A 27211-nucleotide genomic window follows, 5' to 3' on the forward strand; every position below is an offset into this window, starting at 1 on the left:
TCTCAAGCAGGATCCATCCATCAGGCATTCCTTTGCTTGCTCACTCTGGAGGAAGGTGCTCCACCCAATTCTTTAAGGTGTTGGACTACGACATGGGAGACCAGGGGTCGAATCCCCACAAAGCCATAAAGCTCCCTGGGTGACCTTGGGCCAGTCGCTGCCTCTCAGCCTCATAGAAACCCTATTCATAGGGACGCCATAAGTGGGAATTGACTTGAGGGCAGTACAGGCACAGAGCTTTACAAAAGCGAGAATGCAGATAAGCAGCCATCAGTTGTCCAGTCAGAACATGTGTGTGTGGGGGAATGAGAGGTTATATTCTTTGCTCCCCGAATAGCAGAGCAAAATGAATTTTCCTCGGTGTACCAGTCGTCATTGCGGCGCCACCCAGAGGGAGAACTCGAGCTAACAAGCGGGACGATGAGGCAACCATTCCTTGCGCGAGCAGCCATCTCCGCCTGTTGCATGCCCGCCCTCTCCAATCTGGCTGATGCAGCGGTGAAATAGGTTCCGCTGCATCCAGAAAGGGCTCGAGCAACCGGGCAGAGGCTGCGACGCGGGGCCCAATTCCCTCCTCCGTTATGTTACCAAGAGAGAGAAGGGGGTGAAGCACACAATCCGCCACCTCTGCCTACTTACTCCCCCTTTTCTTCTCTTGGGATTGGGCCCACGGAGTGTGTGCGCGCGTGTGGAGGTCCCACCAAAGGCACCTTAACGTCTGAGCCCCTCATAACCGGGAATCAGTTCAGTTTCCACGACCTCATACTGCGGTAATGAGCAGCCCGGGCTAGAATGACAACCCTTCGTCACACAAATCTTTTCCGTGGCTTTGCCGCTGTCGCTGACAGTCACCAGGGCTTATCCGGGCATCGGAGCTAAACTAAGCATAGCCATACGAAAAGTCAAAATCAGCATTCCCCCCTCTCTCTTTTTCCCCTCCCCCAGCTTCTCTTTAGGCCTAGTTGGGTGGGGAATCCACAGCATCCAATCCCCGCCCACGGGAAGCGGGCCAGGGCTTCTCGCCTAGCGGGTGGTCGGTTAGACTCTGACCTATCGGGAGCGTGGAGAGGAGGGAAGAAAAGGAGGAAACGTCATGGCTGCCCTGAAGGTCTCTCGGGTAAGGAGAAGGTGGAGAGGGGGAGAGGTTGGGGCGCGGAAATTAAAGACCCCTAACGGCCTGACAAGCGGGGGGGATTTCGGCATCGCCTGCAGCTTGTCTAGCTGGAGGCCGAGGAGGGTATCCTATCTTGTGGTGTGTAGGGCTGGGGCCTTTGAGTGGGAGGCCACTCCTGTCGTAGGGTGGTGGAGTGGATTTCTTAAAGCAATCCTAAACTTGTCTACTCAGAAGTAAGACTCATTGAATCCAGTGGGCTTACTCCCTGCCAGGAAAGTGTTTGTAGGTTTATAGCGATAATCGCTAAAATTGGGTGGAAGTATGCCATTGACTTCAGTGGTATTTGAACTGTGTATTTGGTAGCCAAAAGTTAGAAGAGGGGAGGGATCCAGTCAGCTTCACCTGGGGTAGGAAAGGTATATCCACGCACACATACTAAACCTTTCCTCAGTTTATATAAAATACTACGCAGCCCCAAAGCTAATCCTAATGCTGTTGCATGACGAACAATACTACCTTAATTTGGTATCATGTAACAACTTAATTAATCTTTGTTTGCTATTAACAAGGAGGGTGTGCTTTACCCTGATGCTAGTGTTTTATGGCAAATGTAGGAAACCGGAGAACAGCTCTATAGGATAGACAGAAACAGAGATCAGATCTCTGTTGTATGAACAAATATTTCTATCTAGGAAGCAGCTAGGAAACTGGGAAATAAACAGGGCAAATGTCACATTTATGTGCAAAGAGTTCTTAAACAGAACTACTACTATGACAGTGAAAAACATTAGTTTGTTCCACAGGGGTAAACATATAACTGAAATTCGATATAGCAAAAAGGTCAGATTTAAAACCACTGTTACCCCTGTGACAGATGGTAGCAGTGAGAGCCTGCTTTTTTTTTTTTTTTGAGATCGAGAGAGAGCGAGCGAGCGCCTGTCACATTGGGTAACTGAGGGCAAAAAGTCTTTCTGTTCTTGTTGGTCATTACAAGAACTCTGTATAAAAAATATTATCTGAGTTTGCTTTTTAAAATCCTCTCTCCCAATTCCTTTTCCCTTTGTGTCAAATCTTTTGGATTGTAATCATGAGGGAAGGGACTGTCTTAACATTTGTAAGGTACTCTGGTGGTCTTTTTTGGCTGAAGAGTAGGATAAAAATGCTTTAAAAATAATAATTTGAAGTTTGCCATTGGGCAAATAAATAAAATGTCAGCAATGGGAACTAAAGGCCATATTTGCCTGCTGAATTATCAGCCTTGGAAGCCGGGGAGCCTCAGGTCGCAAAGTACTTCAGAGTAAATGATTATTTGAAATGGTTGCAAAGTTGAAATTGTCATAATGTTGTTCATATTATTAACCAAAACTTTGTGGCCAATGTGCAAGTTGGATGTTCTATGCACTTGTTTAAAGTCATGTCTTATGCAATCTTTATCTTAAATCTGCTACTGTATTCACTTCTGTATCTTGAGAACAACTGGCATGTACTTCCCTAGAGTATGATTTGGTGGATTTTTGTCCTTTTGCTGTTCTGTTAACCACTGGACTATCTTGTGCTGTTACTTTTATGCTCATCTTATTTTAATTCTTGTCCCTGGAGTTAGGAACATAGGAAGTTGCCTTATATCATGTAATACCATTAAGAACATAAGAAGAGCCTGCTGGATCAGGCCAATGGCTCATACAGTCCAGCATCCTTTTCTCACAGTGGCCAACCAGGTGTCCATTGGCCCATCTCACTCAGTACTGGCTACACTAGAGGTGGGTGAACTTTTTCAGCTTGAGGGCCATATTTCCTTATGGAGAATCTTCCAGGAGCTGCAGGCAAGTGGTGAGTGGGGCCAGAGGCAAAAGTGGGTAGAGCAATGGATGTGACTCTTATCTTTGTACAGGATGTTACATTCCAGCAAACAAAAGCTAGAGGTTTCTACACATACTTGCCTTTTCATCATGCATCCAAGCAAGGGATAGGCCCTATCACAGTTCAAGGACACATTCCAGTCAGGCAAAAACATTTGAGGAACCAGGGCCAGTGATGGTTGTGGCATAAGGAGAGTCCTGAAGGCCACATAGAGAGGCCTGAATTTGGCCTGAGGTGCTTTACCTCTGGGCTACACTGACTGACAGGTCTCTCCAGGACTTCAGGCTGGGGCTTTTCCCAACCGTCTCTAGAGGTAGCAGAGATTGAACCTGGGACCTTTTGTATGTAAAGCATGTATTCTGTCACTGAACCACAGCCCTTAGTTATGTGTATTGCATTTAATGAAGATACCCTGACAACTTAATTCTGCTTGAAAGAATGCCTTGACAAACAGCTCCTTTTCCTCATTCTCGCCTTCTGCTCTAATATTTCTGCCTCGCAGCTATTTCAACTTGAACATGGAGAACATAATGTGTTTCCCCCTAAACTCGTATTTGTTGTGTCTTTCTCTTTTAATCAGCAGCATCACTCTGCAGTCTTTTTGTTATCTTTTATCCTTCTCTTTCTTTCCTGATTCATATTATTTGTGGTAGCTGAGATTTGCTAGTTCTCTTGTTAATATTTCTCAATCTCTTCCATTTTTATCTTCTTAAACTACATCCCTCATTCAGACTCTAATCCTGTGTTGATTATTGTAATGGTTTTCATGGTTTTCCTATGTCTGAGTTTAAACATACTTGGTAGTATTAAACAGTAATCTTAATTAAACTTCTTCTCCCTTGTGCCATTTGATTCGGCTCACTGACACTTTGTCTCACTTTAAGAATGCACTAAAAAGCCTTCTGCCCCTTGCATATCCTTCTTGATTTTCTGTTTTGAATTGTCTATTTGTCAGTTAAGTATTCTATACACTTTCCCCCTCTCTTTTATTCTTCCCTAGATGGCCCTTTTCCTCTCCAAAGGACAAAATGTACTTTGAGCCAAAGTTAGCTTTTCATCAGGATATTTGGTATATTTAGAAACGTACAATCTTATAACAGGAGTCAAAAGAACATGTTGTGCTCCGTATTAAAAAACAATTCTCCAACTTCTTCTAGCCCCCAAAATACACTGGGTTCTGTGGTAAATGTATTAGTCTCTGCTCCTTTCTACAGACCTTTTTGTGTGTGTTGGCACTTGTGATAAGCTTGAGAACTTTATTGGAGGTTTACATCAGAAGCATTCATATATTTTTTTTGTTAAATCAAAATTTCAGGTGTTACGAAGCATTGCTACTTGTGGCTGGAGGGCACAGTCCAGTCAGGCTGTTGCAACATCACCAAAAGTCAAATCAGCAGCTGGATATAGCTTTGGTAAGTGCTAACAAAGCACTAGAAAAATAGTTAATGATAATTTTATAAGTCTCATGCCTCAAATAGTTCACAAATTAAAGAAAATTCTCAGAATTCATATCTTTAGTCCATTCAATGTGTTATGGCAGGAGATGAATGACTGAACACCTGATGTATACAGAAGCGGTGAGGGCAGCGAAAAAGCGATACTTTGCTGCCACCATTAAATCATCTCTCAACCGCCCAGCGGAGCTCTTTAAAATTGTCCGAGGGCTTTTACATTCTAGTCCTCAGGATATTATAGAACCTTCAGAAACCCGCTGTAACGAGTTCGCTGGGCACTTCCAAGATAAAATCTCATGCATCTGCCGGGACTTAGACTCCAGTATTATGGCAGTTAAACCTAATGAGGTATCCGGAGCACGGTCTTGTCCTCATTTATTGGATGAGTTTCAGTTGGTACAGCGTGAGGACGTTGACAAGGTGCTTGGACTGGTGCGTGCAACCACCTCTGTACTGGATCCTTGCCCCTCTTGGCTAGTGAAAGCTGGCAGGGTTGGAACAGCCGGCTGGGCCAGGGAAGTAATAAATGCCTCCTTGAGAGATGGAGTGGTCCCTAGTTGCTTAAAAGAGGCAGTAGTGAGACCACTCCTGAAGAAACCTTCCCTGGACCCAGATAATTTGAACAACTATAGACCGGTAGCGAATGTTCCATTCCTGGGCAAGGTCTTAGAACGGGTGGTCGCCAGCCAGCTCCAGGTGCTCTTGGATGAAACCGATTATCTAGATCCGTTTCAATCCAGTTTTAGGCCCGGTTTTGGCACTGAAACAGTCTTTGTCGCCCTGTACGATGACCTCTGTCGGGAGAGGGACAGAGGGAGTGTGACTCTGTTGATTCTCCTTGATCTCTCAGCGGCGTTTGATACCATCGACCATGGTATCCTTCTGGGGAGACTCACGGAGTTGGGAGTTGGAGATACTGCTTGGCAGTGGCTCCGCTCCTACTTGGTGGACCGTCTCCAGAGGGTAGGGCTTGGGGAGCATTGCTCGACACCCTGGACTCTCCATTGTGGAGTCCCGCAGGGATCGGTCCTGTCCCCTATGCTTTTTAACATCTACATGAAGCCACTGGGTGCGGTCATCAGGAGCTTTGGAGTGCGTTGTCACCAGTATGCTGATGACACGCAACTCTATTTCTCCTTTTCATCTTCTTCAGGTGAGGCTGTTAATGTGCTGAACTGTTGCCTGGCCGCGATAATGGACTGGATGAGAGCTAATAAACTGAGGCTCAATCCTGACAAGACTGAGACGCTGTTGGTGAGCGCCTTCTCTGACCAGATGGTGGATGTTCAACCTGTTCTAGATGGGGTTACACTCCCCCTGAAAGAACAGGTTCATAGCTTGGGGGTTCTTTTCGATCCATTCCTGTCTCTCGAGGCGCAGGTGGCCTCGGTGGCACGGAATGCGTTCTACCACCTTCGGTTGGTAGCCCAGCTACGTCCCTATCTGGAAAGCGACGACCTCGCTTCAGTTGTGCATGCTCTGGTAACCTCTAGATTGGATTACTGCAATGCACTCTACGTGGGGCTGCCTTTGAAGACAGTTCGGAAACTACAGCTAGTGCAAAACGCAGCAGCTAGACTGTTGACGAGGACTAGGCGGTCCGCACATATAACACCTGTTCTGGCTCGTTTGCACTGGCTACCTATCTGTTTCCGGGCCAAATTCAAAGTGCTAGTTTTGACTTATAAAGCCTTACACGGCGCGGGACCACAATACCTAGCGGAACGCCTCTCCCGATATGAACCTACCCGTTCACTACGTTCAACATCTAAGGCCCTCCTCCGAGTTCCGACTCACAGAGAAGCTTGGAGGGTCGTAACAAGATCTAGGGCCTTTTCGGTGGTTGCCCCCGAATTATGGAACAGTCTTCCTGATGAGGTGCACCTGGCACCTACACTTTTATCTTTTCGGCGCCGGGTTAAAACCTTTTTATTCTCCCAGGCATTTTAATTCTATCTTTTAGCTTTTAATGTATATCAGGTCGTTTAATTGTTTAATATGTATGCTTTTACTGTTTTTGTGATTCTATTGTATTTTATCCTATGTTGTGCACCGCCCTGAGAGCCTTCGGGCTGTGGGCGGTATAGAAATCGAATAAAATAAATAAATAAATAAATAAATGCGTTTTTTTTCTTTTACTAAATGCAGTCATGCAGTTTTACTAAATGCAATTAGTGAACTACTAATTGTGATTACAGAAGCAGTGCAGGGTTCTTTACATCTTTTCCTCATGCCATTTCCCAATCTCAGTGGCCTCCTGAGCTCCTGTTTGCTCCACCGGGGAAAGTGCACACATACACCTGTATGGTTTTATTCCTTGGAGCACATAACAACCTTTTTCAGCCCAAGCGCCCCATTGCCTCAATAGGACAGTTTTACAGGGGCCACATGCCAGTAGGGGTTTGGGCCAAAGGCAAACGCTGGGTGGAGCAACAGGTGTGACTCTTACCTTTGTACAACAGACAACATTTAAGCCACACACACCTCTCTCCATCTAGGCAAGCAAGAAGCCTTATCAGTTCAAGGACACGTTCTAGCTAGGCAAAAGCACTCGAGGAGGGTGCAGAGCAGGGCCAGTGAGGGACCTGGAGAGAGAATGTGTGGCTGAGGAAGTCCTTAGGCCCAGGCAGAGAGACATGGAGGGCTGTATTTGGGGGTTTCCCACCCCTGATATAGCAGCTTGCAGAGGATTATTTAGATAGGGGAAATGATATATGAGGGAAATGCCCCTTGACCCCCCACACCACTTTTGTGATCAGATTAGCAGCTTCCCATGCCAGCATTTACTTCCCATGCCAGCATTTAATGTCAGGATATTTGCTGTGGATCACCTGGTACGACACAGAGGTTGATTCAGAACTTTGGTTTGCTTTTGGGCAGTCATCATTTCTTAAGGCAGAATTCCAAGATGTAGTTCTTAAATAAAAAAATGGTTTAGGATTGGACCATATCAATTTCCTTATGTATGTTAACATCACAAGCAAAATCTTACACATGGTTCTGTGAGCAAGGATGTTCTGTAGTGGCATCATTGTGGGTTGGGAAAAATGGGTGCTGCATCTTTTAACCAATGTTGTCTCCCTGCTAAAGGTGCTGGTGCATGTGGTTGTGAAAACAAAGGAATTTGTGTGGATGGGTTTGGGGATTTGCCCAACATTTGCAGAAGCCTTGTCCTGGCCTGCTTCCATCTAAGATTTTAAAAATATTTTTCTAAACATCTTTTAGCCATGGTTTTATAGGAGAGCAATTATAAAATATTAATAAAGAATATAGTGGTAGGGGCCAATGTTGTTCACATCTCCTTGCCAAATCCTGTAAAAGGAAATTCTGGACATACAGATGGGCCGTGGTCAGACAATGATATTTCAGCTTAATAAGTCAAGATATGAACACATTTCATGCACCCACATTGTTGTCTGAACTGGGAAAGTGGTTAATGGTTTCCACCAAGACAGAATAGAAGCCATAGTTTAAATTAGGCTTCCATATCCTGGCTTTTTTTGGAAGCCATTAGCCGTAGTTCCCAGTTGGGAGAAAATTGAAAGTTATGATTAACTACGGCTTCCCGATTTCTTTACCCACTGATGTGAAGTGAGGAGCAAAGTGGCTGTGTGTGGGTGCATGAACTTTGTTCAAAGCTGAGATCTGATTGTCTGAATGACCTCATTATGAGCTGCCCAGAGGCAGCGTGCAACAATGTCACTTGCTGAGAAGCATCAGGAGAGGTCTGTTGCCTTGACAGTCAAGTTGTGGACTATCTGAAGGCACCTGACTGGTCATTGTGGGAAACAGGAAGCTGAACTAGAGTGTCCTTTGATCTGATCCAGCAGGGCTTGTCTAATGTCCTTAGGTGGGACAACTGGTGTGCAGTCATCTCTGCTCATGGTATAGCTTCTGTAAGAGACAAATGAAGAATTCCCTTCTCAAATAGAGGGTTGTTTTTTCCTTACACTGTTCTATAATGATGATTTTTCCTTAATTGCAGTTTTCTTTCAGCTGATGTTGCTTCACTCCCTTGTTCATCTTGGAAAATTCTGTTGACTCCCCATTTGGTCAGAGCTTTTCCTGTATTGCTGTGTTGCTTCTTGTCTTGTCATATCCTCGGAAGCAGAATTGGAAATGATGTTTAGGTGCCCAAACAGTGCACTGTAATAGCAGCAGGTTCAAAGTATTGAAATCCTGAATAATTATGGATACTTGAATGTCAAAATATTAGATATATTTGATGATTTGAAACTAAAATGCCATATTTTCTAGAACTTACAGACGAGCAGAAAGAATTCCACGCTACAGCTCGTAAATTTGCTAGAGAGGAAATCTTGCCTGTGGCTGCTGAGTATGATAGAACTGGAGAGGTAGGTTTTCTGTGCAGTGGGGAAACATCATGCTTTAACATTTCAATGAGTAAATGCTTATAAAGAAAGACATTGCACATAAAATATTTTTGTATCTCTTTTCTTTCTAGTATCCCATTCCCCTCATAAAAAGGGCATGGGAGCTTGGCCTGATGAATACACATATACCAGAGAGCTGTGGTGAGTAAACTACCCTTTAAGCTATAAAACAGAATAGACTAATGAACACTTTAATAGGAGGAAAAGATATGATAGATTTTATAATAAAATATTTTCTGAATTAGAAAGCTTCATGATATACCCTGGAGCTAAGAGCAATGAAGCAAGAAGGGAGACGGCTTGAGTGCAGGTGGAGAAAAATGCCTAACGAATGTAACTGTATACTGGTACGTGCTCATGTTCGAGCCTACTTGGTAGCAGTGAAGGCAGCAGAGAAAATTTACTTCTCCACCTCCATTGCATCCTCAGCTTGCCGTCCAGCTGAGCTGTTTAGAGTGACTAAGGGCTTATTGCATACTGGCCCCGAGGAGGTGGTTGAGCCTTCTAAAGCTGGCTGTGACATGTGTGCTAAGCATTTTGAGGATAACATTGCTTCCATCCGCCGGGATTTGGACTCCATTGTTGATGCTGATGATCCGAGTGAGGTGTCTGGAGCACCTTCTTGTCTGATGTTGTTGGATGAGTTTCAGTTGTAGTGGCCTGAGGCTGTGGACAAGGTACTTGGTCGGGTCTATGCAACCACTTGTATCTTGGACCCTTGCCTTTCATGGCTGATAAAATCTGCCAGGGGGATGACAGCTCGGTGGACCAGGGAGATAATTAATGCTTTTCTTCAAGAAGGAGTGGCCCCAGGCTGCCTGAAGGGAGACAGTAGTAAGACCACTCCTGAAGAAGCCTTCCCTGGACCTGGAACATCCTAATAATTTTCTACCAGTAACAAAAGTTTGTTTTCTGGGCAAGGTTATCGAGAGGGTGTTTGCCAACCAGATCCAGGTATTCTTGGAGGAGACAGATTTTTTAGATCCATTTCAATAGGAAACAGGCCTGAGTTTGGTACGGAAACTGCCTTGGTCGGCTTGTATGATGACCTGTGTTGGGAGAGAGACGGGGGAATGTGATTATGTTGATCCTCCTTGATCTTTCAGCAGCTTTTGATACCACCCTAACCATGGTATCCTTCTGGGACAACTATCTGAGTTGGGTATTTGGGGCACTGCATTGCGGTGGTTCCGTTCTTACATGGCTGGCTGGCTCCAGAAAGTGCTTCTTGGGGAGCATTGCTCTGCTCTGTGGTTCTTCAGTATGGGGTCCTGCAGGGGTTGGTTCTGTCCCCCATCTACATCTACATGAAACCGCTGAATGGGGGTCAAACGGAGTTTTGGAGTGCGTTGTCATCAGTATGCTGATGACACACAGCTCTGTTTCTCCTTTTCATCTTCTGCAGGTGACACAGTGGGATGTGCTGAATCAGTGCTTGGTTGCAATAATGGACTGGATTACAGCCAATAAACTGAAGCTTAATCCAGACAAGACTGAGATGCTGTTGGGGGTGGTTCCTCTGACCGGCTGAGTGGTGTGCAGCCAGTTCTAGATGGAGTCACAATCCCTCTGAAGGAGTGGGTTCGTAGTTTGGGGGTTCTTCTGGATCCACTGCTGTCACTTGAAGCACAGGTGGCCTCAGTGGTGCAGAGTGCCTTCCATCAGCTTAGGCTGGTGGCCCAACTGCAGCTCTGTTTGGGCAGGGATAACCTGGCTACAGTAATCTATGCTCTGGTGACCTCAGGGTTGGATTATTGCTATGCGCTTTACATAGGCTGCCTTTGAAAATGGTTTGGAAGCTTCAATTAGTGCAGAATGCAGCTGCCTGATTGTTAATAGGCTCAAGGTGAACAGAGTATATAACACCTATCCTGTTCCAATTGCACTGGTTGCCTGTACTTTTCTGAGCCCTAAAGTTCTTTACGGCTCAAGACTCCAATATCTTTTGGAACACCTCTCCCGATACGAACCTACCCAGGACCTTAGATCTTTCTCTGAGGCTCTTCTCCGGGGGCCCCCTCTGAGGGAGGTTTGGAGGGTGGTGACAAGGGAGAAGGCCTTTTTAGTTGTGGCTCCCCATCTGTGGAATATGCTCCCCAGTGAGGTCCGCCTGGTGTCTTTGTTGTCATCTTTCCAGTGCCAGGTAAAGACATGCCTTTTCTCCCAGGCATTTGATAGATTGAGAAGATGTTTTGTTTTAATATGCTGCCAAGCCTTCCTGTGGCTGCATGGGAGTGCTATAGTTTTGTTGTTTATTATTATGTTTTCTAGTGTGTTATATTTGTTTTTGTTTTAACATTGTAAGTTGCTTGGGCACCTTCGGGTGTCAAGCAACTAATAAATCTAATAAGTATTATTGTTGTTGTTGGTGGTGGTGGTGTCAAGCGACTAATAAATCTAATAAGTATTATTGTTGTTGTTGTTGTTGTTATTATTAACCTCTTGACACCCTAGTAGAAATAACAGTGTTGTCAAACAATCCTGGCTAGGTCCCATATGTTTGTATATGCATATTGGTTAATTTCTCCATAGTACACTTGATGACTGGGAGATAAACTTATGAGCAGCTTTCACTGAATGGTGTTGTGCTGGTGGTAGACTGTCCTCTTCTACCACAAGACCACTTCTACCACCAATTTTGTTCTTATATGCCTTCAAGTCGATTACGACTTATGGCTACCCTGTGAATCTTTTTGGATATATTTATAGGGTTTTCATGGTACGAGGTATTCAGAGGTGGCCTGCTGTTGCCTTCCTCTAAGCCTGTGTCACCTGGTATTCCCAGGTGGTCTCCCATCCAAGTACTAACCAGGCCTGACCCTGCTTAGCTTCTGAGATCAGACGAGATTGGGTGTCTTCAGGGTAGTATGGCCATTAGGTATCTACCACCAATAGCTTTGTAGAAAGGATCCTGATGACTACTCGTGTTCTGATATTGATTTTTATTAATGTGATTTGATATTACTTGGAAGGATTTGCATCCTGAAAGGGGGGATATAAATAATTATAATATCAATATTCATGGTAATTAATCTGTATTGACCTGTTCCTACATGGGAGTCATGGGTGAGTCATGAACTATGGGGGTTATTCTGAATAGGAGTATACCAATATTGTGTGCGTAGAGGAATTTGGTGAGTGTGGGCTTCTTTTAAGGGGAAATATACAGATAGAATTGAAATACAAAATATTGACGTTAGTGTATCGAAGTAATTAAGTATACTTAATATGGATTTGTATGGGATTATTTGTTTAATAATGCTTTGGCACAGGTGGCCTTGGCCTTGGCTCTTTTGATGCGTGCCTTATTACTGAAGAATTAGCTTATGGCTGTACAGGGGTTCAAACTGCAATTGAAGCAAATTCTCTGGGTGTAAGTATTTTTTCTTTTTTCCTTATAGTAATCTATGAAATGACTTTCTATATATTAAAAGCATAAACATTTTCTTATAGCAAATGCCAGTCATCATTGCAGGAAATGAGCAGCAGCAGAAGAAATATTTGGGAAGAATGACTGAGGAACCCATCATGTGTGTAAGTTATTTTTTTTCAATATCTATAGAATTTTAATTTGCTTTCTTTGGTGAACAGTTTGTGTCTACTTGTATTAATTTCATACATCTGTGACATGAGTTTATGTAAACAAACCAAAATTTTAAAGTTATATGAGTGAAAATAAAGTTGAGATTGTCTTGGAATTGTATATTCCAATGATTTATAAAAATATTTGTCATTAATAGTATCTTCTAATTATCCAAAAAGTAACTGTTTAAGTACTTTTGAAATGTTATAACCAGGTATATCTTTTATTATATCAAGAATATCTCGCTAAAATCATGCCATATATTTTCCAACAATCCTTGTTGTTTTTTCAACAAAGGATTGTTGGAAAATATATGGCATGTTTTTGGCAAGATATTCTTGATATAATAAAAGATATACCTGGTTATAACATTTCAAAAGTACTTAAACAGTTACTTTTTGGATAATTAGAAGATACTATTAATGACAAATTATGAAGCTCTGCTCATGGCTGGAGTTCGATTCCAACGAAAGGAGAAAGTCGAATCTCCGGTAAAAGGGGTCGAGGTCCACTCAGCCTTCCATTCATCCGCGGTCGGTAAAATGAGTACCCGGCATATGCTGGGGGGTAAAGAAAGGCCGGGGACGGAACTGGCAATCCCACCCCATATATACGGTCTGCCTAGTAAACGTCGCAAGACGTCACCCTAAGAGTCGGAAACGACTTTCACTGCAAGTGTGGGGACACCTTTACCTTTTATCTTGGCAAATGCAATTCAGTATAAACAAGTGTAAAATTATGCATATTGGAGCAAAAAATCTGAATTTCACATATACGCTCATGGGGTCTGAACTGGCGGTGACCGACCAGGAGAGAGACCTCGGGGTTGTAGTGGACAGCATGATGAAAATGTCGAAAGTGTGCAGCAGCTGTGAAAAAGGCAAATTCCATGCTAGCAATAATTAGGAAAGGTATTGAAAATAAAACAGCCGAGATCATAATGCCGTTGTATAAATCTATGGTGCGGCTGCATTTGGAATACTGTGTACAGTTCTGGTTGCCTCATCTCAAAAAGGATATTACAGAGTTGGAAAAGGTTCAGAAGAGGGCAACCAGAATGATCAAGGGGATGGAGCGACTCCCTTACGAGGAAAGGTTGCAGCATTTGGTGCTTTTTAGTTTAGAGAAAAGGCGGGTCAGAGGAGACATGATAGAAGTGTATAAAATTATGCATGGCATTGAGAAAGTGGATAGAGAAAGTTCTTCTCCCTCTCTCATAATACTAGAACTCGTGGACATTCAAAGAAGCTGAATGTTGGAAGATTCAGGACACACAAAAGGAAGTACTTCTTTACTCAGCGCATTGTTAAACTTGGAATTTGCTCCCACAAGACGCAGTAATGGCCACCAGCTTGGATGGCTTTAAAAGAAGATTAGACAAATTCATGGAGGACAGGGCTATCAATGGCTGTGCTGTGCCACCCTAGTCAGAGGCAGCATGCTTCTGAAAACCAGTTGCTGGAAGCCTCAGGAGGGGAGAGTGTTCTTGCACTCGGGTCCTGCTTGCGGGCTTCCCCCAGGCACCTGGTAGGCCACTGTGAGAACAGGATGCTGGACTAGATGGGCCACTGGCCTGATCCAGCAGGCTCTTCTTATGTTCTTATCTTAATTCTTATTGCTACTTTGTTTGTATATGATTTTCCCCTACTGACAATAATTCTGTATTGGCTTAGGTACAAGGACTGAAAATAAGTTTAACACTTATTTTTTCTATGTATTGCTATTTTATAATTCTTATTTTTCTTATTTATATTGTACTTATTCTTATTTCTTTCATTAAAAAAGAAAGGTTAAGGAAAAATCCACGGTAAGATAAATGAGAGATGTAAAAAAAGAAAAAATTTCTAAGATTCTTATAGTCACTTTATCTAGAATCAGTAAGAACTAACATGTGCCTAGGTATTTCTGAAATATTTAGCAACTACTGTATTCTATAAGCTTCTGTCATCTATGTTTGTTTACTAGTATGGCCTTGGTCCAGAAATGTACATGTAGCTTTTGTGTACATAAGTGACATGGTTCATTTTAATGTATGAATCTTTTTAATGTAGGAATCAATCTGCACACGTATAGAAATGTGGGCATGAAGCTGCTCTCTTCATTGAAATGAATTCAGAGGCCTAAGACAACAGGGACATAATTTAATTATTAGAAGCCTCTTATTCTCGCAAAAGCTTTGTGCAAATCTTTTGATACATGAAACATTTGATGATACATTTGTTTTTCATAATTCAAAGCTTTTGTTTAATTTTAATTATAATCATTCTGTTTAAAAAATGAAGAACTTAATAGTGAAGCTTTTGCACTGAACCCATATGGGGTGTTGGATCTGGTGTTCCTGTCTCCAGATTTTAGACCATTTCAAGTAATAATAAAATCAACTGTAGTAGTATGGGGTATGATATTTATTCAATTTACTTTGGCTCTTCAGCATGTATAATTTCTTTTTTTCCCCAGGCCTACTGTGTAACAGAACCTGGAGCAGGCTCTGATGTAGCAGGTTTAAAAACAAGAGCTGAAAAGAAAGGAGATGAATATATAATTAATGGACAAAAAATGTGGATCACCAATGGTGGCAAGGCTAACTGGTATAGCAGCTTTATTTTCTGTGTGTTTCCCCACATTCCATCCATTCTTGTGTCATGTTGTGTTAAGTGTGACCAAGACACAGAATGTTTGTTTGAAACCATAGGGGTTTTTTCATCCCAAATGAGGCAAGAGCCAAAGTGGTATTATGTCTCCCATATTCCTGACCATCAGCTTGGGAACAAAAGAAGGAATGAAGAGAGGTAATTTGGAGGGTGACTGTGGAACAAGGAGTTGAGGGCACGTGATAGAAGGGCTCAAACCATTCCTTCACCTGATACTATCCCGTCCCACATGTATGCTTTATGGATCTTCCTTGTATATAATATTTGCGGTTTTATGTATAATACTGCAGAATAAAAGTCCAGTCTTAACTATATTAAAGCCTCCTAGACTGCACAAAACACATTTCTAAATAAACATGCCTATTATCACACTGGGTTGGCCACCTTTTTAAAATTCTTGATCAGTATATAGTTTGTGGTGATAAAGCTACCATAAGCATCTGTTAGTCAAAGACAAACTTGGCTCCTATTCTCTGTTTTAGGTATTTTTTATTGGCTCGTTCCAATCCTGATCCCAAAGCTCCTGCAAGCAAAGCTTTTACTGGATTTATTGTGGAAGTTGACAGCCCTGGAGTACAAATTGGAAGAAAGGTGGAGTTTATATATAGATATAATATCCTTAAACATACACATATGAAATATTACTCTTAGTTCAGACATACTCTTCATTCAGATACCAGGAATTGGCTCATCTCAAAGTGGTCAAGAAAAATAGCCCCAATTTTTGCTGATGAAACTATAGCCTATTGAACTTCATAAATTGACAGGATAGATAATAGATAAGCTTTATTTATATATTTATAGCATTTTTGCCCCCGTCTCCAGACAAAAAAGGCCATTAGGGTAGCTTACAAAGGTCAATAATAAAAAACTCTCTGCCTTCAGGCTTACAATTTAAGTGTCTTCATTTTCAAGAAGTTTTGCTTGCTCCCTTACAGAATAAGTATTTTCAGTGTAGTTCTTAGCACAGTTACTTGGAAGTAAGCTCTCTGTAATAAGTGGCACTTAATACAGTAATACCGCAGTTGACAAATCAGATGCATTCCTGGACATTACTTCTTTAATAGAAACTTTAGTACCAGAGGTAGGAATAACATGGAAAAAATAGTGATAGGTTCCTACACCTGCTCGTAGATGGTGAGGGCAGCTTCAACAGAGGCTTTAAAGGGTGCCTACCTGGCACACACACACCCTGCCCGCCACTCCTCTCCTTCTCCTTCTCTGAATGGTACTGGATCCTTCCCTATCAGTCCTAGGAGAAAGCAAGAGAAAGCATACACACATGAATGTCAGTTTCACCCTAGCAAAGCAAAGGCACATGTTGGTCAGTTTCACTTTAAAGCAAAGGCATAGGCTTGAAAGTTTATCCATAGCAAGCAAAACTGGTCAGTTTAACCTTAAAAAAGCCCTCCTAAAGAGCTTCATTCTTGGAGGATTCCTTAACTGAGATAAAACTACTATATAATAATAATAATAGAAATAATTTATTATTATTATTATTATTATTATTATTAAGTCGCCTATCTGGCCGAATTAATGGCCACTCTAGGCGACGTACAGAAAATTAAAATATAACATATAAATACAAATACAACATCAGACTCTACTTAATCTAAGCCCACCCACATCTTTACAGAATAAAACTAGATTACCCAAAAGTCCCGTAGGCCCGCCTAAACAGCCAGGTTTTCAATTCTCGATGGAAACCTACCAGGGAGGGGGCATGGTGAAGGTCGCATGGCAGAGAATTCCAGAGGGTGGGGGCCACAATCGAAAATGCCCTCTCTCTGGTCCGCACCAGCCTAGCTGTTTTAACTGGCGGGACCAAGAGAAGGTCTTGTGAGGCTGATATAAGAGCAGCTTTATAGCTCAATATGTGCTTGGTCACCTATATTGCATAACATCTGTTCCAGGTGAAAAGTATGGTTGAATTATCTTCCAGCCAAGTGAGGCGTTGGGTGAGAGAAAAAACACACAGCAATCACTGCAGATGCATAAATGTTAGAATAAATTGATGTGCCCATTTGTGAATGAAATTAAGCGGCCTGCCACATAAAATTTATAGGCCCTGTTGCCAATCTATTTCTCCAGCTGGCCAGCCTCTCTTGCACTACATGTAAGCTCTCTCGTTTTTCCGAAGAACTGGAGACCTTGCATGCAGTGACAACTGAGTCACTGGGAGTCAAGCTTGTGATCAAAACATAAGGTTGGCTACTAACAGCTTAATCCTCATCTGGAACAGTACCAATTTAGAGGCTTCTTATGCACATAGGATTCCTGTGTCTAAAAGGACTTCTCTATTCACTGCAGTGTTGGAAACAGCATTACACCCATTTCCATTGTGTATGTGGATCTGTGCAATGTTAATGGGGAAATCCACACTTGCCAAGAATTCTATTTGTGCATGTAAACACCTCCACTGTTTAGATTGTGATCAAGATGCCAGGATTATTGATGATTATACTGTAAGTAACTTGGATATTTACAGAGCAATCCTGCACATGTCTACTCAGAAGTACCATTGAGTTAAATGGAGCTCACTCCCCAATAAATGAGTATAGAATGCAGCCTCAGTCTAATAAATTTCCACTTTTATTTGAGTTAGCACGGTATTTAGTCAAGTGAAAAAAGTCTTCATTTTGATACCTTGTATGCTAGGGAAGTTCAGCTGATAATCATGGAAGAATATCACATGCTGAGTACAGAACTCTACTCAAAAGTGTACAAATTCTGTAAGGAAATATAACTAGTAGAAAAAAGTGTAGCTTTTCAGCAAAGGAAAAGTGTTGCATCTGGAAATGTCAGGTGAAAAAGAATACTGTTAGTAGTATAGTTGAAAGAAAAAATACCACCTCTTCCAAATGTATTGAAATGCCAGACAAAACTTGAATATTTCGATTTCATTGCTTCTATAAGTATTGGTCTACCACTGTTAAAAATATAGGATCATGTTTGCTAATTTTCAATGGAATTAATGGTTTGAATACTGTTGTATTATAACATGCTAACATTTCAGGAGTGCACTGTAACCTATTATGAAAGTTAAGAAACTTAAAACAAAACTAAAGTATGTGTGTGCAAAACCATAGGTGCCACAAGCATGATGGTTGCACTTTTGACTAGAGGTTCCTAATCTGCATTAGCTTTGCACTTAATCAAAGAATTATTATATTAATAGATAATCAAACTTTCCATAAACTTTCTTTTCAGGAGCTTAATATGGGTCAGCGCTGCTCAGATACAAGAGGGATTGTTTTTGAGGATGTGAGAGTGTCCAAAGAGAATGTACTAATTGGTGAGGGAGCTGGCTTTAAAATTGCCATGGGAGCATTTGATAAAACAAGGCCTCCAGTAAGTATCTGAAATAAGTTGTAGAAAAATCTTATCGTTTTAGAAGTCTGTTTTCATGATATCGATCATTAAAATCACAGGTAGCAGCTGGTGCTGTAGGCCTAGCACAAAGAGCTTTGGATGAAGCTACAAAATATGCCATGGAAAGAAAAACCTTTGGAAAGGTTATTGCAGAGGTATGTGAATCTCTTAATAATTTATATGATGTAGTTTCCAGTTAATGTGTATTAAGGGAGATCTTTTTTCTCAGTGTTTACACTATAGGGCCCTAAAATAATAACTTTGCAATTTGGAAGTCAAAATGTAGGTAAAACTGAAATATCCATTAATCTTGTAGTAAAAGTCACTTAAATTGGGGGTAGTGCCACTTTGTAAATGGTCTCTTGTAGTGTATGATGATTAACGATTGCTACAGTTATTAGTTAAAAAATGTGGACCATTGTACAGCAAAGGTATTGCTGATTATGTCAGTGTAGGATAATATGACTAGTCACTGCAAAATATAAAACCATACACATTTGTATAATTGCCATTGTGTATTTACTATGTATCTCCATATATTATTACTCCCTCCCATTGACTCTTGGGAAGAAGCGCAGGATATAAATTTAATAAATATGTATCTGTTTGACTGTAAGCCATTTTATGGTTTTCTTGTTTGCCATTGAAACAAAGTAATCTGTACACATTCATTTAATATATAATATTTACTTTAATATATAAGCACTTCAGATTAACTCAACACTGCTTTGTGCTAACTAAAGTTAGGATTGCAAAATGAATATAACTGGGGACAAGGTAGAATAGATTGAGATGGCAAGTAGTCTAGGGAAATCCTGAAAATAAATTTTAAATCAGATAGTTCTGGTGACTTTCAGTAATGCCTGCAGCTTAGGCTATGAATTGGGAGCTAGAGAGAGCCCCAGCTGACGAAATGTCAAGGCCCCAGCTGACAAAGCGTCAAGGTGAGTTAAGCAGCAGAGCGAGTTCGGCAGCAGGGCGAGGAGGCCAGGGCCCCCCACTCTGCCCGTCTGTTCCCTAACCTCAACTAAACCGCAGTCTCCAACCCATTGACGTAATAAACCTTAAACAAAACTATGCAGGTAAGAAGCCAGCAGGGGTGTGGGGGCTTTCCAGTGTTTTGCACTGCCTGCAGCATGTACGACTATCTGCCTGTTGGACAGAAGTCGTGGGTGTGCTCTCGGTGCAATGAGCTCCTGGCTGTCCGGGAACGACTTCATTTCCTTGAGGCCAAGGTGGTGGACCTGGAAAAGCTGAGAGAGGCAGAGAGGTGTGTGGAGGAGGCCTTCGGACGTTATAGCTGTGTCCCACTCCAAGGATGATAGCTCTCCTGCTATCATGGAGAACGATGGTCTCGGGGAAGGAGAGCATCCAGCTGAGGAAGAGGGAAACGATCCCTTAGAAGGGACCCATTCCTTGGGGGATGAGCAGCTATCCTCTCGTGCCGAGGATATATCTCCAGGGGGTGGAGGGATCCTTGTAGTGGGTGATTCAATCATTAGGAACATAGACAGTGGGGTGTGCGATGGGCGTGCAGACCGCAAGGTGTTTTGCCTGCCTGGTGCGAAGGTTGCGGATATCGCCCGTCGTTTAGATAGTTTGGTAGACAGTGCTGGGGAGGAGTCAGTGGTCGTGGTGCACGTTGGCACCAACGACATGGGGAAATGCAGCCGTGAGGTCCTGGAAGCAAAATTTAGGTTGCTAGGTACGACGCTGAAAGCCAGGACCTCCAAGGTGGCTTTCTCTGAAATGCTACCGGTTCCACGCGCAGGACCAGCCAGACAGGCCCAGCTTTGCAGTCTCAATGCGTGGATGAGACGATGGTGTCAGGTGAAAGGGTTTGGATTTGTTAGGCACTGGGGAACATTTTGGGACAAGCCAAATCTGTACAAAACGGACGGGCTCCACTTGAACCAGAATGGAACCAGACTGCTGGCACTTAAAATTAAAAAGGTAGCAGAGCAGCTTTTAAACTGACTGAGGGGGGAAACCCGACAGGAGCTGAGGAAGGTCCGGTTCGGAATAAACCTCCCCGCTGGGATAAAAACCAAAGAAATGATGAAATTTTAAAAGGGGTAGGCCTAGAAGTAGGCATTGTGAGAGCAGGGGCACAGGATATAAATTCAGAAGAGCAAAATTACCACAGGCCAAACCACAAGTGCCAAAGACACTTGAAGAGAGACACTGCTTACAAGTGCCTGTATGCTAATGCTAGGAGCCTCCGAACCAAGATGGGAGAACTGGAGTGCTTTGTCTTAGAGGAGAGCATTGATATAGTGAGCATAACCGAGACCTGGTGGAATGGAGAAAACCAGTGGGATACGGTTATCGCTGGATATAAACTATATCGGAAGGACAGGGAAGGACATATTGGTGGCGGAGTCACTTTATACGTGAAAGAAGGCATTGAATCCAGCAAGCTCAAAACCCCCCAAAAGGCGGACTCCTCCACAGAATCGTTGTGGGTGGTGATACCATGCCCCAGGAGGGACTTAATACTGGGAACGATCTATCGTCCCCCTGATCAAAATGCTCAGGGAGACCTTGAGATGAGATATGAAATTGAGGAAGCATCCAAACTAGGAAATGTGGTAGTAATGGGTGACTTCAACTACCCGGACATAGACTGGCCGCATATGTGTTCCAGTCATGACAAAGAAGCAAAGTTTCTAGATATTCTAAATGACTATTCCCTAGACCAGTTGGTCATGGAACCGACCAGAGGGACGGCAACCCTGGACTTAATCCTCAGTGGGGACCGGGACCTGGTGCAAGATGTAAGTGTTGTTGAATCGATTGGGAGCAGTGACCACAGTGCTATTAAATTAAACATACATGTAACTGGCCAATTGCCAAGAAAATCCAACACGGTCACATTTGACTTCAAAAGAGGAAACTTCACAAAAATGAGGGGATTGGTAAAAAGAAAGCTGAAAAACAAAGTCTAGAGGGTCACATCACTCGAAAATGCTTGGAAGTTGTTTAAAAACACTATATTAGAAGCTCAACTGGAGTGCATACCGCAGATCAGAAAAGGTACCGCCAGGGCCAAGAAGATGCCAGCATGGTTAACGAGCAAAGTCAAGGAAGCTCTTAGAGGCAAAAAGTCTTCCTTCAGAAAATGGAAGTCTTGTCCGAATGAAGAAAATAAAAAAGAACACAAACTCTGGCAAAAGAAATGCAAGAAGACAATAAGGGATGCTAAAAAAGAATTTGAGGAGCACATTGCTAAGAACATAAAAACCAACAACAAAAATTCTATAAATACATTCAAAGCAGGAGACCATCTAGGGAGGCGATTGGACCCTTGGATGATAAGGGAGTCAAAGGTGTACTAAAGAACAATAAGGAGATTGCAGAGAAGCTAAATGAATTCTTTGCATCTGTCTTCACAGTGGAAGATATAGGGTAGATCCCTGAACCTGAACTAACATTTGCAGGAAGGGATTCTGAGGAATCTGAGACAAATAGTGGTAACGAGAGAGGAAGTTCTAGGCTTAATGGACAATATAAAAACTGACAAATCACCGGGCCCAGATGGCATCCACCCGAGAGTTCTCAAAGAACTCATATGTGAAATTGCTGATCTGCTAACTAAAATATGTAACTTGTCCCTCGGGTCCTCCTCCGTGCCTGAGGACTGGAAAGTGGCAAATGTAACGCCAATATTCAAAAAGGGATCCAGAGGGGATCCCGGAAATTACAAGCCAGTTAGCTTAACTTCTGTCCCTGGAAAACTGGTAGAAAGTATTATTAAAGCTAGATTAACTAAGCACATAGAAGAACAAGCCTTGCTGAAGCAGAGCCAGCATGGCTTCTGCAAGGGAAAGTTCTGTCTCAGTAACCTACTAGAATTCTTTGAGAGTGTCAACAAGCATATAGATAGAGGTGATCCAGTGGACATAGTGTACTTAGACTTTCAAAAAGCGTTTGACAAGGTACCTCACCAAAGACTTCTGAGGAAGCTTAGCAGTCATGGAATAAGAGGAGAGGTCCTCTTGTGGATAAGGAATTGGTTGAGAAGCAGAAAGCAGAGAGTAGGAATAAATGGACAGTTCTCCCAATGGAGGGCTGTAGAAAGTGGAGTCCCTCAAGGATCGGTATTGGGACCTGTACTTCTCAACTTGTTCATTAATGATCTAGAATTAGAAGTGAGCAGTGAAGTGGCCAAGTTTGCTGACAACACTAAATTGTTAGGGTTGTTAAAACAAAAAGGGATTGCGAAGAGCTCCAAAAAGACCTCTCCAAACTGAGTGAATGGGCAGAAAAATGGCAAATGCAATTCCATATAAACAAGTGTAAAATTATGCATATTGGAGCAAAAAATCTGAATTTCACATATACGCTCATGGGGTCTGAACTGGCGGTGACCGACCAGGAGAGAGACCTCGGGGTTGTAGTGGACAGCACGATGAAAATGTCGACCCAGTGTGCGGCAGCTGTGAAAAAGGCAAATTCCATGTTAGTGATAATTCGGAAAGGTATTGAAAATAAAACAGCCGAGATCATAATGCCGTTGTATAAATCTATGGTGCGGCCGCATTTGGAATACTGTGTACAGTTCTGGTCGCCTCATCTCAAAAAGGATATTATAGAGTTGGAAAAGGTTCAGAAGAGGGCAACCAGAATGATCAAGGGGATGGAGCGACTCCCTTACGAGGAAAGGTTGCAGCATTTGGGGCTTTTTAGTTTAGAGAAAAGGCGGGTCAGAGGAGACATGATAGAAGTGTATAAAATTATGCATGGCATTGAGAAAGTGGATAGAGAAAAGTTCTTCTCCCTCTCTCATAATACTAGAACTCGTGGACATTCAAAGAAGCTGAATGTTGGAAGATTCAGGACAGACAAAAGGAAGTACTTCTTTACTCAGCGCATAGTTAAACTATGGAATTTGCTCCCACAAGATGCAGTAATGGCCACCAGCTTGGATGGCTTTAAAAGAAGATTAGACAAATTCATGGAGGACAGGGCTATCAATGGCTACTAGCCGTGATTGCTGTGCTCTGCCACCCTAGTCAGAGGCAGCATGCTTCTGAAAACCAGTTGCCAGAAGCCTCAGGAGGGGAGAGTGTTCTTGCACTCGGGTCCTGCTTGCGGGCTTCCCCCAGGCACCTGGTTGGCCACTGTGAGAACAGGATGCTGGACTAGATGGGCCACTGGCCTGATCCAGCAGGCTCTTCTTATGTTCTTATGGGAGCTTTTTTGTAAAAGAAATAAAGTTTTATTTAAAGTTTTATTATCGTCGTCTTAAAACTATACACTAAACATAACAAGGCATCACAAATAAACAGTAGTTCAGAATTATCGTTTTACCTCAACACTTGACAGTTGTCCCCATCCCATTGCTCTTTTGTTCTATGGAATATTTATAAAACAAAATATTTTGTTGTACATATTCATAGGGTACACAATGTCCTTTGTCGGTCTTGTTCATGCGTCACTTTAAACCATAAATTTAACTATGATTTAAAGGTGAACACAATGTGCTGGTACACCCTGTTAAAATGGTAGCTACTTTTCTCCTCCTGTGATCTTGCTGCTGCTGGGAGCTAAGCCATGGCTTCTCTCCAAACAAACCATGAGCTATAACCAATATTTATTCTTGATTTATTTCTTGTGGTTTTGTTGAGGAAAATAAACCATGAACCTTGGTTTGGTAGTAACGCAAACTCATACTATGGCTTAACCGCCAGCACCACAGCAGCAAACAAAGTGACCACCATTTTAGTGGTGTGCACCAACATGTTGCACATTCACCTTTAAACCACAGAAGGTTTAAAGTGACATGTGAACAAGGTTTTTCTTCTGCATTGTATATGGAAAAGTTCTCAATATTTACTTAAATTCCTCTATCATAGCACCAGGCAGTGTCTTTCATGTTGGCTGAAATGGCAATGAAAGTGGAGCTTGCTCGCCTGGCTTACCAAAGGGCAGCATGGGAGGTAGATGCTGGTCGCAGAAATACCTACTATGCATCTATAGCAAAGGGATATGCTGGAGACATTGCAAATCAAGTAGCTTCTGATGCTGTCCAGATTTTTGGAGGAAATGGATTCAATAGTGAATACCCGGTAGAAAAGCTAATGAGAGATGCCAAAATATACCAGGTGAGTAATTCATGTAATGTTTTATTTACAGTTAAGTGATATATAAACTTTGTTAAATACTAGGACTGTCATCCAATTAACATTTTTAGTGAATTAATAGCATCAGTTTATTAATAGATTATAATGTAAAGAAAAAAGTATACTTTGCCTATAGATGACACATCTGTCGTGGGAGCAGTCATCTTAAGAAGTATTCTCTCTCTCAGAGAGCATCACCCAGCCATTTAAGTAGTCTTGAAGCACTTGATGAGAGTTCTGTTATCCCCATTACAAAACTTTAGCAACTTGTGCATTGAATTGGTAACATACTCATACAATGCTGTGTTTTAACTGATTTTTTATATAGTTCTGAAATTGCTCACAAACATGTTTATGTATTTATTACATGCTTTCCCCCTCCAGATATATGAAGGCACAGCTCAGATTCAGAGACTGATTGTAGCTCGTGAACATATCAACAAGTTTAAGGGTTGAGAGAACTTTTGAACAGAGAAGAGGAAAAAGGCTTGAATTCCTGGCATGCAGTATCCTGACTCTGCAAACATTTGTATTCCTTCTGGTATGATACTTTTAAGATTGGAAAGGAAAAATGGCCTCAAAAGCAGTAGCATTTTTTCCATCTACATGTTTCAGTTTAATATATGAAAAAGGTAACTTAATTATGAAACTGTTAGCTGGAGACTCCCTGAAAGATGCAATAATTACAGCCATGTCTGTACCATATGCTTCAGTGGATTTTTTCATTTTCACCTTACTTTATAGTGACTTAAATAGTTATCTCTGCCCTCTAAAGTGGTCTTCTTGGCAACACCTTTTAAAGTGCTTAGGTTTTGAGAATTAACTTTGGCACTGCAATATATTGCACTAAAATGTTGACATCAGCAATGGCAGTGAGGTGTTCCTTGTTTTCCACCTGCAAATTACATAATTTGGGAATAGGGCTACTTAAGGAGGTTTGTTTCTGTGGAACAAAAGGATTCTGGGTTGTCCACTTTGTCAAACACAATACCCTCACTCTGACAATATGTCTTAATGACCACTAAACACCGCACTATATACACAAGGTAAAGTATGAAATGACTACCACAATCAAATTATCTGTATTGCCACTGTGTTTTAATTTGTCAGTTCTCTATCCTGTAGCTCTCCAAAACAGCTGTAGCGTGGATCATTTGTTGTTGTTGTTCAACAGCGTACAAAGAGGAATGGGAAACCTACTGGGCAATATTCGGCTGACGTTTGTAATAATGCAAGGATTACTATTAATGCAAAGGGATTCCCACTTCCTCCCCCTGCAACATTCCCAAATCTGCTCCAGAGAGTTTGGGGGAACCCCTCTCAAAACAGATTTAGGGGATGTGCAAGGGGAGGAGAGGAAGAGAATGTGCAAGGAGAAAACCTTGTGCCGACAGAACATTCTCCTTAGACTGGGTTGTATTCAACATAGCGCTGCTTTTGAAATCCTTGTGTACCTGAATACAGGCTACGGCGTGCCTCAGAACAAGTTGCACCTCATTACAAGCCACCTTTTGTGTGCATTATATTAACTTCTATGAAAAAAGGCTTTTCATTTTATAACTTGGTAAAATGTGAATAGTAGCAGTTTTGCAAACAACTTTGTATGTTGCAGTTGTAAAACAAAACACATGATGCCTGTGTTGAACTTTTCAATTATTTGAAGACTACACATAACTAATGGTTATGGTGCCTTTGCATTTGGTTATAGCAACCTTGCTAAATAAATGTTTTGTTACATTCAAATATGATGAAAATAACCATACAATGCAATATTTTGCTAGTAATATTTATAGTATTGATTGGAATTACCTGATAGTATCAAATAATAATTAAACATCTATTATGAAACTCTTGCTTTCAGTTTTCATTGTAACCTGGGTTATTTTATTTTGAGACTGAAATGGAAAACAGCTTGTGTTAATATTAAATCTGTCCTACAATGTGGTTAGTATGCAATCTCTGCTTCAACTGTAGTTCAGGTTTGTCTCTGTGATGCACTCTAGTGGCAAGGGTGTATGGTATATTTGTGCCATGGAAACTTATGCTTATGGAGCTCGTGAGATAAGTGCAGTGGTAGGTGGTAGAGCAGTGAAAAAGAAACCTACACTTCATAACACACTGAATGTAGCAATACTACTAAAGCATGTTAAAATAATCAAGCACTTTGCAGGAGTCTTTGTCTGACAGACTCCAACCCTATGAATTCAAATGATGTTAAACTTTCATAGTTTTCAAATATGGCTGTAACATGCTGTCTGATAACTTTTCTGTTGCAACTAAACAATGACTTTTGATATTGTTCTGATGGAAAAAGAATTGTGTGACCATTGAATACTTTTCTTAAATAACAGGTGCATTTTTGGGGTATGGTCAGAGTGCAAGTCTTAGGGAAGTGATTGAGAGGGTTGTGGCGCAGCAATTGCAAGTATTCTTGGATGAAACAGATTATCTTGACCCGTTCCAGTCTGGGTTCAGGTTCTGGTTCTGGAACTGAATGGGCCTTGGTCACCCTGATGGTCACCTTTATTAGGAGAAGGACAGGGGGAGTGCGACCCTGTTATTCTTACTTGATCTCTCAGTGGTTTTTGATACTATTGACCATGGTATCCTTCTGGGCTGACTAGGTGAGATGGGTTTTGGAGGTACTGTTTTACAGTG

General features: G+C 42.0%; 1 protein-coding gene and 1 pseudogene across 1 annotated transcript; one reads left to right on the plus strand and one right to left on the minus strand.

Moving 5' to 3' along the window:
• The first annotated feature begins 1007 nt into the window (after positions 1-1007).
• On the plus strand, positions 1008-26401 carry ACADM (acyl-CoA dehydrogenase medium chain). Its single transcript, XM_061633451.1, has 12 exons — positions 1008-1117; positions 4290-4386; positions 8686-8783; positions 8894-8963; positions 12095-12195; positions 12276-12356; positions 14863-14993; positions 15539-15647; positions 18267-18407; positions 18488-18583; positions 24287-24535; positions 24938-26401. The coding sequence occupies exons 1-12, from the start codon at positions 1094-1096 to the stop codon at positions 25007-25009; spliced, it is 1269 nt and encodes a 422-aa protein (XP_061489435.1). The 5' UTR covers positions 1008-1093; the 3' UTR covers positions 25010-26401.
• On the minus strand, positions 11583-11701 carry LOC133388104 (5S ribosomal RNA; annotated as a pseudogene).
• Positions 26402-27211: the final 810 nt, after the last annotated feature.

The sequence above is a fragment of the Rhineura floridana genome, chromosome 6 (genome assembly GCF_030035675.1).
Source record: "Rhineura floridana isolate rRhiFlo1 chromosome 6, rRhiFlo1.hap2, whole genome shotgun sequence".
Classification (NCBI taxonomy): domain Eukaryota; kingdom Metazoa; phylum Chordata; class Lepidosauria; order Squamata; family Rhineuridae; genus Rhineura; species Rhineura floridana.